The sequence below is a fragment of the Bufo gargarizans genome, chromosome 7 (assembly GCF_014858855.1).
Source record: "Bufo gargarizans isolate SCDJY-AF-19 chromosome 7, ASM1485885v1, whole genome shotgun sequence".
Classification (NCBI taxonomy): Eukaryota; Metazoa; Chordata; class Amphibia; order Anura; family Bufonidae; genus Bufo; species Bufo gargarizans.
Window position 1 is genome coordinate 46,356,668 of NC_058086.1, and position 11,180 is coordinate 46,367,847.

The following is an 11,180-nucleotide window of genomic DNA, read 5'->3' on the forward strand; positions in this document are numbered from 1 at the left end:
TCTAATAAATAGTAAAAAAATAAGATTGTAAAAAAAAGTTGCAAGAATGACAATGTACAGACCTTAATGAAATGGCAAAAATAGAATAGATTGTGAGCCCCACTGGGGACAGAGTGATGCTAATGTCTGTACAGCGCTGCGCAATATGTCAGCGCTAAATAAGACCGTAAAAGAAATAAATACAAATAAATAAATATAAAAGGAAAGAAAAACGAAATATAATAATAATAATAATAAGAAAAATGTTTAAAAATAAAAAACAATAAGTAAATATTAAAAATAACATTTTTTGACATGGGGATTTCTTCCTTTACCTTCCTGCAGCAGTTACAGAATTTCCCTTTCATCTTCCCACTTCTGCTCTGTTTTGCCACACTCAACATGGCGCCCGCAAGACGTTACGTACGTACGTACGTTGCGTCACATGGTCACATGACCCCTGCGGGCCCCATCTGTGACAGCTGGGATTGCATTGTATTGCCACTCCTAAGATGGCGTCGTGTGGCCGCTGGTTGTCGCTGACGTCCGGGTCCGGGTTCTGGTTCTGGTTTCTGTGTGTGGCCGCCGATGACGGGATCCAGAAATGTGACGAGCTGCGGCTGGGACAATATCCTGCTGTGTGTGTTACTGGTGGTGGGGGCTGTGGAACCATAAGTCCCAGCACATGCTGGTGGTGATGCGCCTTGTGTGTTATTATCAGTTGTATGATGCTTTATGATGATTACTGTTTTTTCCCCCTGAGTGATGGGTTTGCATAGTTGCCATGGTTACAGCGGCTCGTCCACCATGTTTTGCAGTGCAGCGTGTTCTCCCTGTAGACTCAGAGTATTTGCGCACCTACGTAGCAGTATAGGGCTTTATACGGTAACGTCTCTAGGTTTCTGTGGGCTAAATGGTTCTGACCCATAAGACGAGGACTGCGCAGCGACAGTTATGGTAAAATTACTAGATAACCTTAGTGTTTTCGGGATAGAGGCTGCGAATAACAAGCGGTAAAATGACCGCCAGGTAACAGTGATGTACTGGTACTGCACCGCCAAGTGATGTAGATTCCAGAGCTGCCTTCACAAACCTGATGGCTTCAGAGCTGAAATCTCCACCCATTCCAGTGCTGCATTCACAATTTTGCAGAGCTGAAATCTCTTGGTATTGCAGTGCCGCATTCACAATCCTGCTGACTGCAGAGCTGTACTTTCCCAGCATTTCATTGCTGCATGCACAATCCTGCTGGCTTCAGAGCAGAAGGCTCCCAGCATTTCAGAGCTGCACTCCCGATTCTGCTGACTTCAGCTGAAATCTTCCTGTATTAACAATTTGACTGGCTACAGTTGTAATCTCCTAGGTTTCCAGAGCTGCAGTCCTAAATCTGATGTTTTCACAGTTGAAATCCTGCAGCATTCCAGAGCTGCGTTCACAATTCTGCAGTCTTCAGCTTAAATCGTGTAGTATTCCAGAGTTGCGCTTACGATTCTGCAGGCTTCAGCTTAAATCATGCAGAATTCCAGAGCTGCACTCACTATTATGCTGACTTCAGCTTGAATCTCCCATCATTGCATACCTACAGTTCTGCTGGCTTCAGAGCCGAAATCTCTCAGCAGTCCAGACCTGTGCTCACAATCCTGCCAGCTTCAGAGCTGAAAAGCCCCACTCTCCCAGTGCTGTATTCACAATCCTGTGCAGAGCTGTGATTTCTCAGCATTCCAGAGCTGCAGTCACAATTGTACGGACTTCAGAGCTGACCTCTCCTAGCATTTTCTGCACAGAGCTTGCTCTGGTCATTTGCATTCTGGGGAGTGTCACGGTATAGTAGGGGCGCGGAGTGACGGAGGGGGGGGGGGTGGGGGGTAGGGGGTAGAGCAACCGCTTTATGTTCCAGCAGGCTTTGTACTATTGGTAAGAAATCTTCACCATTGTTTTCCTTAATGCTCAAACATATGTGTGCTTAGATCCCGAAATAAACCCGGCAACACAAGAGCCGGTCGGATGTGCCAACTATACCGCTAATGGTGAGTGCGTTACTTGGAGGAGGAGCATGCGGCGCCATATCTTCTGTGGTTTTCGCTCATTTTACTGTTACTTTTTACTTAGCCTTTTCTAAATGAAATATTTTCCTACCTGGAAACCGACTAGACGCTGCTGTTGACAGATCTTAAAGGCTATGTACACCTTCAGAGGCAATTGTTGTTTATGATTGCATTTTACTCATTTTTGGCTAAAAATCATATTTTTAATTGACTTTTTATAAAAAAATATTGAGCCGGGTAATTTTGTTTTAAACATAGGTTATGGATCTGCTGGATTCCACGTGGTGACCGTTTAGCCGATGCACATCAATTCTCGCATTGCTCGTTGTTACTTTTCTAGCTTTTTTTTAAAAAAAATCTGTTTTAGGTATCTTAGTGCAGAATTGATTTAATTTTTTTCTGTATATTATTACGGAGGCAGCCTTCTTATTTGACCTGCTGAGATTTGCTGTACAGCAACCCACATGGGCCATGTGAACCTGTAGTTTAGAGATTTAGTTGCCCATAGCAACCAGATTGACCCTTTAATTTTCCAAAGAAGCTGTGAAAAAGGCAGAATCTGGTTGCTATGGGCAACTGAGCCAGTTTTGCTTTGCACCAGTTTTGATAAATCTCCTCCATGGACTTCTTTGGGAGAGTGTTGTGGTCATGCTCTGTGACCTGTGCAGTGAGGGGGAGGAGGTGAGCTGCGACATCACTCATAGTGAATCCTGTGTTAGGCCAGTGTTTGCTCAGTGATTTTCATCGGTGATTTTGAGCTAAAACTGTCAACAGCCACAGAACAGGTGCCGATCTTTCCGTTATGCCTTATTTCTGTATGGCCTCCAGTCCTGGTTTTAGCTCACAACCACTGATCAAACGCTATGATACCTGCCATAGTAATCCTGTCTGTGATTATAATGAGATGACTGCTGAGAAATGATCTGTCGAGAACAGGAGTGTCAGCCAATTGTGAGTAAAAAAATGAAGAATTTCAGGATATTTTTTTTAAAATACAGATAATGAAATAGAAAAAGAAAAAAGGGGGTGTCATTTTCTGATGACATTCCCTTTAAAGGAGTACGATGACCAAGATTGATACAGAGTTAGGCCTAATATAGGACAAGAGGGGGCGGAGCATGACAAAGAAATCCAAACAAACTGTGTCTCATTGCACTTTTAAATGAAAGGTTCTGCAGATGCTTTAGTGTGTTTTTTGGCTGGTCACCATATTCAGGATCTCTGCTTGCTGTCAGAAAGTGAAATCATTCAAGGCTCCATCTGTCAGCAGTTTTGTACCTATGTCACTGGCTGACCTGCTCCATGTGCACTTGGCAGCTGAAGACATCTGTGTTGGTCCCATGTTCATATGTGCCCGCAATGCTGAGAAAAATGATGTTTTAACGTATGCAAATGAGGCTCTAGGAGCAACGGGGGCGTTACCATTACACCTAGAGGTTCTGTTCTCTCTGCAACTGCTGCAAACTCTGCACTTTGACAAGGCCTAACGTGATAAAGATTTCACTGCCTGGTTCTGTCAATCAGAGTGCAGAGAGAGCAGAGCCTCTAGGTGTAACGGCAACGCCCCTGTTGCTCCTAGAGGCTCATTTGCATGTATTAAAACTTAATTTTTCTCAGTAATGTGGGCACATATGAACATGGGACCAACACAGATGTCTTCAGCTGCCAAGCGCACATGTAACAGGTCAGCCGGTGTCATGGGTACAAAACTGCTGACAGATGCCCTTTAAGCTATGGTTATACCTGTTCCGTCATATTGCAGACACCATCAACGCCCGACAGATGCCTTTGACTTGTACTGGAATTCATAATTTTACCATAACAAAAAAATGCAGCCCGCGATGTTATATATATTTTTCTGGCGATGCTTCCGAAACAGGTGAAAATGAACGCTCACTGCTGAAGATCTGTCCGTGTGACGTTCGTGTTGCATAGTTTTTTTTTTTTTTTTGCCGGGTCCATTGACTTCAATGGGTCCGTGGTCTGCATTTTGTGGCCAAGTATAGGACCTGTTTTATCTACTTGCAGAACGGACATACGGATGTGGAAAGCACATGTCCATCCCACAAATGATAGAACATGCATGAGGCCTGATAGGGTGATGACTGACTGGGATGCAATGTAACAAACTCGGAGAACAGGAGAGGATTGTCTAGACTGGTACACTGTAGCGAAGCCTCAGGAGCAGTAATCCAGAAAGTCTGATAATCCAGCCTGTAACTAGACTAAGACTAAGGGAGAGCCAGATAGGATGGTCTGTCTAATAATCCGGAAGGGCTGATAATCTGGCGCCCGCCCTGACTTGCTGATGTCAGATCCATTCAATACGGTTCAGGTCACGGCATCTTCTCTTCCATTCTGCTCCTGTGCGTCTCCCACTTGACCATTAATAACTGTGTTTTGCCCCATAGCCCCCTGTTATCCCGCGCCGAATATTTCCTGCAAAGATTATAAGGGAAATGTCACCACGTTCTATGGGAAAGAAGTCGGATTCTATAGACCCTTTCCGTGCCGCAACGTGTAAGTGCCGGACCTTGTATGATCAGCGTGGATCAGATAAAGCCACAGGTGTCAGAATGTTCTCTCTCTTTTTTTTTTTTTTCCCTCTAGGAACGGTTATTCTTATAAAGTGGCCGTAGCGTTATCCTTATTTCTCGGATGGTTAGGAGCCGACCGCTTCTACCTGGGATACCCTGCTCTAGGTAAGTGATCTCGCTGCACGTGCCCTCTGTTGCTCCGTATCCTACTAGACGTAAGCAGTATTTTCGGTCCGGTTGACCCTGTGCCGCCATCGTTAGGAATCTCCTATGCAGGAATCATCTCCGATTTCTGGTTGTACAGGGGACATCCGGCCTCCTGTTAGCGCGTCTCCCTGGATCCGGTATCTGAACTGTTACAGTTTCTGCTGTAATGAGGTGACATCACTGCTGGATCGGATCGCTGTGTTTTTATTATGTCACCTCCGATCACATTTGGGAGTTGTCATCTCTGCAGACTCGGCTCAGCACAAGGCCTTTCCAGGACGTTCCGCGAGCTCCGATATTAGGAGGAGGATGATTTTCACTCCTCATTTTCCAGGTTTAAATTAAAAAATCTGCGATAACACCTTCCAAATCCTCAGACCCGGTGCCAGCTAGCCCGGCGTTGCCTTCACGTCTGTAGCTTGCAGCCAGAAGTGTTTTTAAAGGGAAATTGGCTCTAAAAGTTCTTATAGCGATCTCCATTTATTGCTGGAAACTCCACGTTGAGATGTCCCTCAGGAAATTGTCTTATAACACTCTGGCACCACCGAGCCGGTATAGCATTACATTGGGCATACAAGTCTTGTAGAGGAGAGCGAGAGCACCACGTATCGGCCACGCCTTGACCCCTGGTAATGCCAGCTGCTGAGTGACCCTCTATTAATGTCAGCCACACAGCGACCCCTGTTACCACCAGCCGCTCAGTGACCCCCTAGTAATGTCAGTCACGCAGTGATCCTGTGAGTAATAGCCCTTCATTGACCCCCTGTTAATGTCAGCTGCTCAATGACCCCCTATTGTCAGTCACGCAGTGACCCCTGTTAGTGCCTGCCCCTCAGTGACCCCCTATTAATGTCAGCCACACAGTGACCCCTGTTAGTACTAGCCCCTCAGTGACCCCCTAGTAATGTCAGCCACACAGTGACCCCTGTTAGAACCAGCCGCTCAGTGACCCCCTAGTAATATCAGCCACACAGTGACCCCTGTTAGTGCCTGCCCTTCAGTGACCCCCTATTAATGTCAGCCACACAGTGACCCCGGTTAGAACCAGCTGCTCAGTGACCCCCTAGTAATATCAGCCATGCAGTGACCCCTGTTAGTGCTAGCCGCTCAGTGACCCCCTAGTAATATCAGCCACATAGTGACCCCTGTTAGTACCAGCCGCTCAGTAACCCCTGTTAGAGTCAGCAACACTGTGACCCCCTATTATTGCTAGCCACTCAGTGACCCCCTAGTAATGTCAGCCACGCAGTGACCCCTGTTAGTACCAGCCGCTCAGTGACCCCCTAGTAATGTCAGCCACGCAGTGACCCCAGTTAGTACCAGCCGCTCAGTGACCCCCTAGTAATGTCAGCCACGCAGTGACCCCTGTTAGTACCAGCCGCTCAGTGACCCCCTAGTAATGTCAGCCACGCAGTGAACCCTGTTAGTGCCAGCCGCTCAGTGACCCCCTAGTAATGTCAGTCACACAGTGACCCCTGTTAGGGCCTGCCCCTCAATGACCCCCTAGTAATGTCAGCCACGCAGTGACCCCTGTTAGTACCAGCTGCTCAGTGACCCCCTAGTAATGTCAGTCACACAGTGACCCCTGTTAGGGCCTGCCCCTCAATGACCCCCTAGTAATGTCAGCCGCTCAGTGACCCCTGTTAGTGTCAGCCGCACTGTGACCCCCTATTAGTGCCAGACACACATTGAGCTTGTGATAATGTTATTTTTCTCTTTGCAGGATTGCTGAAGTTTTGCACGGTTGGGTTTTGTGGGATCGGCAGCCTCATTGATTTTATCCTCATCTCCATGCAGGTGAGCTCGGCACACAATACTGAGGTCGCGGTCCAATAATTATTTCTCTCTGTGCAGCTCAAAGCAAACTTCCCAGTGTGGGGCCTCCTGCATGTGCAGTTCTTGTATGCTGCGGAGGTCCATGTGATGCTTCTTTTAGACGTTTGACACATTGTAACAATAGGTAACTGCCGTAATTAAAGGGGCACTTCACACAACACAGCGCTTACTGCTCGTCACTGATTTTAGAAAAGTGAAGTAAAATGGCAAGTGTGTTATCTTTACATGACGTTATCTGTAACTGTAGAGCTGCAGATTATAAGGGCATGCTGAGAGTTGTAGTCCTTTAAAAACTTTAGAGACCAGGTTAGAGACTGCAAGAGGTACTACAAGGTGGCAAATGTTATACCATGCAATAGTAAGTTAAATGTAGCCTTGTACAGATCCATCCTGTGGGCCCCACTGTATAGTTCTCTGCTTCTTGCCAGTGAATGAAAGGCCTGAGCCCCAGAGCGGACTCTGAGAAGGCAGGCCTGAGCCCCAGAGCGGGCTCTGAGAAGGCAGGCCGGAGCCCCAGAGCGGGCTCTGAGAAGGCAGGCCGGAGCCCCAGAGCGGGCTCTGAGAAGGCAGGCCGGAGCCCCAGAGCGGGCTCTGAGAAGGCAGGCCGGAGCCCCAGAGCGGGCTCTGAGAAGGCAGGCCGGAGCCCCAGAGCGGGCTCTGAGAAGGCAGGCCGGAGCCCCAGAGCGGGCTCTGAGAAGGCAGGCCTGAACACCCGGGGCGGGCTCTGAGAAGGCAGGCCTGAACACCCGGGGCGGGCTCTGAGAAGGCAGGCCTGAACACCCGGGGCGGGCTCTGAGAAGGCAGGCCTGAACACCCGGGGCGGGCTCTGAGAAGGCAGGCCTGAACACCCGGGGCGGGCTCTGAGAAGGCAGGCCGGAACACCCGGGGCGGGCTCTGAGAAGGCAGGCCGGAACACCCGGGGCGGGCTCTGAGAAGGCAGGCCGGAACACCCGGGGCGGGCTCTGAGAAGGCAGGCCGGAACACCCGGGGCGGGCTCTGAGAAGGCAGGCCGGAACACCCGGGGCGGGCTCTGAGAAGGCAGGCCGGAACACCCGGGGCGGGCTCTGAGAAGGCAGGCCGGAACACCCGGGGCGGGCTCTGAGAAGGCAGGCCGGAACACCCGGGGCGGGCTCTGAGAAGGCAGGCCGGAACACCCGGGGCGGGCTCTGAGAAGGCAGGCCGGAACACCCGGGGCGGGCTCTGAGAAGGCAGGCCGGAACACCCGGGGCGGGCTCTGAGAAGGCAGGCCGGAACACCCGGGGCGGGCTCTGAGAAGGCAGGCCGGAACACCCGGGGCGGGCTCTGAGAAGGCAGGCCGGAACACCCGGGGCGGGCTCTGAGAAGGCAGGCCGGAACACCCGGGGCGGGCTCCGGACTCCGAATTAGACTTAAATTAAAGGGGTTCTCCTGGCTTCAAATACTGATGATGTATCGTCAGGCTCGTCTAGTCCACTCCATGCTCATTTGTTTTTGTTCAGTGATGGCATGCAATGATCTTGAAAATAATGAGAATTTGAAGCAATATGTTGCCAAATTTTTCATTATACATTACTGAGACTTACTTGATGGTAAGGCGCACATGCCACTCACTGGTGTATTCTGATTTTCCATATTGCCTGCTTGCACACTATACGAAAAAGCACCAGTTTATGTGTGTTCGCACGGTATCGGCCACCAGAGAGACCAGCACTTTTTTCCTTTAGTGTGCAAGCACGGCCACTGCTACTGGATTGCAGGGTGGCCGTAACCATGGAAACGAGCAGTGTATAATGTGATGGAAAAATTAATCCAGCCAGCAAAGGAAGCAACATGGAGAATCACAATACATTAGTAAGTGTCATGTATTAATTTTCTCTACATGATAAATGCCATTTGCTGAAGTGAGACATCCCCTTTAAGATCATGATGATTATTTGCTAAGATGAACGTTTCCTGTATCTTAATATAATCTTTTATTCTAAAATTACAATTTACTATTAGTTGATTATTTTTTTTACCTATTATGTGTGTCTTGCAGATAGTTGGCCCTTCTGATGGATCCAGTTATATTATCGACTACTACGGAGCTAGACTTGTCCACCTGACGATCAATAATGAGACGTTCAGAGAGTCGCAGTTGTACCCATAATGCCCCTGTAAGTGGAATCACTCGACAGTCTTGTTAGGATCTGCCATAAGGCTCGTTATATGGCATATGCCCCAATCCTGGATATCAGATGTTCTGCCTCCTTCACTGTGCTTGTGAGAAAAACAGGTCTGTAAAGACTTGGGGTATCCGCCATCTACACTTATCTCAGCGGCTGGATTAACAGCGGCTGAGATGAGGAACGACTAGTGTTGAGCGAACTTGTGTTTCAAGTTCCATGTACAAGGTTCGGGTTATCCAAGAATTCTGTTATGGATTCCGCTACCACAGACCATAAGTTTCTCTCTGCCTCGCTAGATCTCTGTCTCTCTGCCTCGCTAGATCTCTGTCTCTCTGCCTCGCTAGATCTCTGTCTCTCTGCCTCGCTAGATCTCTGTCTCTCTGCCTCGCTAGATCTCTGCCTCGCTAGATCTCTGTCTCTCTGCCTCGCTAGATCTCTGTCTCTCTGCCTCGCTAGATCTCTGTCTCTCTCTGCCTCGCTAGATCTCTGTCTCTCTCTGCCTCGCTAGATCTCTGTCTCTCTCTGCCTCGCTAGATCTCTGTCTCTCTCTGCCTCGCTAGATCTCTGTCTCTCTCTGCCTCGCTAGATCTCTGTCTCTCTCTGCCTCGCTAGATCTCTGTCTCTCTCTGCCTCGCTAGATCTCTGTCTCTCTCTGCCTCGCTAGATCTCTGTCTCTCTCTGCCTCGCTAGATCTCTGTCTCTCTCTGCCTCGCTAGATCTCTGTCTCTCTCTGCCTCGCTAGATCTCTGTCTCTCTCTGCCTCGCTAGATCTCTGTCTCTCTCTGCCTCGCTAGATCTCTGTCTCTCTCTGCCTCGCTAGATCTCTGTCTCTCTCTGCCTCGCTAGATCTCTGTCTCTCTCTGCCTCGCTAGATCTCTGTCTCTCTCTGCCTCGCTAGATCTCTGTCTCTCTCTGCCTCGCTAGATCTCTGTCTCTCTCTGCCTTACTGTGGGTGAACTCCAATTCTAATGATTGATGCCTCACCCATTTATTTCATGTTAATTTTCTCATAGAAATTTTTGAACATTCCCTAACCTGGAAGATTTTTCTTTGATGCAGAATACTGGGGCTCTCTTAGTTTTCAAGTGTTTTCTCGAAGATGTGCCAATCGCCATTGCCGGATAGAGGAGACGATTGTCACAATTTTAAGCCCCCAGTGGGTTGATAATTACATTGTGGGTGAGACCGAGGAGCCTGATGAGTGTAAGGACTGGATCTGAAGAGACTTATGATGAATTCCTGCACATTTATATTTATTGATATTTTATTGGATGTCAGAAGTCGTCACATAATCCTGATGGTCTCCGATGCATGAGCTGTAATGACTGGTCCGTCTCCGCCACGTGCACCGATATTGGCTTCATCAGGCAAACAGAGCAGCGTTCTGAGCAGTAAATATAGTTTCTGCAGTCTCCAGGCTCAGAACAGAACATTGCTTTTTAATCTATCATAGTGTTATCAGCATCTGCCAAGAACCGAGACGCTGAAACATAAGGAATGAATTAGGTTTCCGGACTATTTGTGTTGCTGCAGCTAAATAACTTTCCACCATTAGATTTCGGGAGAACATTGTATTGATCGGGAAGGTGCCGGGATTGTTTTGCAGCTTTGATATATTCACACGGACCGTTACCTGTAACTTTCTTTCTGCATTCGCGGCCGTCTCAATCGATGCATTGACTTGCATTGTCACCCGGTGTTGGGCTGGAACCGGCACCTGTATATTTTTGCTAAACCTTGTGTTATAAATATTCTTTTGTATGAGTTCTGCGTTCGTGGCTATAAATTACTGTGATGGCAATAAAATGTGACCATGACATCACTGACGGTTCACAAATTATATATTTTTTTAAATACAAAAAAAAAAAATGTATTTCTATGTATTAAAGATAGGTGACAGTCCCATCCCGCGGGCCCCTCTGATTAATTGACTCTGTGTGACTATGGTATTGCAAGCGTTAAAGACTATGGACACCTTCGAGGCAGTGGCTCGTGGCAGTGTGGCTTTTATGAGGTCAGGAAATCAGAGATAAGGCTTCAAATGAGACATCAGCTGACGGAACTCTGTAGGAACAGTCTGCAAATAGACTGATCTTTGACCGCATGTATCACGCATGAGACTGTTGAAATTTTGTATTAAAGACCAATTTAAAAAAAAATATTTTAGTCCAAAATGAGTAAAAAGAAATAAAATAAAAATAATAAAACATACTAAAAGTATAAATAATAAAATAATTGTATGTAAAAGCAGACATTCTGCCTTGCAGTATTGCTCAAGTTCTCAGTGTACAATTATACGTGTGCAATTTCGTGCAATATCGTTTTTTAAATTTTAATTGCCATCCCAAGACCTTGGTTCCATTGCAGTACCAATTCCTGCCATAAGGGGCACTGTAGTTCACTGCCTTCACCTGAACAGAACACATTGC

At 47.6% G+C, this 11,180-nt stretch overlaps 1 protein-coding gene across 2 annotated transcripts; it reads left to right on the forward strand.

The window, feature by feature from the left end:
* Positions 1 to 485: 485 nt before the first annotated feature.
* Positions 486 to 10,656, forward strand: TM2D1 (TM2 domain containing 1). Of its 2 annotated transcripts, none has more exons than XM_044301112.1 (7): positions 486 to 607; positions 1,933 to 2,006; positions 4,436 to 4,544; positions 4,635 to 4,726; positions 6,492 to 6,565; positions 8,622 to 8,739; positions 9,765 to 10,656. In XM_044301112.1, the coding sequence occupies exons 1-6, from the start codon at positions 492 to 494 to the stop codon at positions 8,730 to 8,732; spliced, it is 576 nt and encodes a 191-aa protein (XP_044157047.1). In that variant the 5' UTR covers positions 486 to 491; the 3' UTR covers positions 8,733 to 8,739; positions 9,765 to 10,656. The 2 variants fall into 2 exon arrangements, with proteins under 2 accessions (XP_044157047.1, XP_044157048.1); XM_044301113.1 differs by having other exon boundaries at positions 9,811 to 10,656.
* The last annotated feature ends 524 nt before the right edge of the window (positions 10,657 to 11,180 follow it).

Bases quoted from the DNA above. Each gene is read 5' to 3' on its own strand.
- TM2D1 (XM_044301112.1), top strand. From the start codon at position 492: ATGGCGTCGTGTGGCCGCTGGTTGTCGCTGACGTCCGGGTCCGGGTTC. The intron at 4,727-6,491 runs GTAAGTGATCTC...TTCTCTTTGCAG, and splicing joins CCTGGGATACCCTGCTCTAG to GATTGCTGAAGTTTTGCACG. The intron at 6,566-8,621 runs GTGAGCTCGGCA...TGTGTCTTGCAG, and splicing joins TTATCCTCATCTCCATGCAG to ATAGTTGGCCCTTCTGATGG.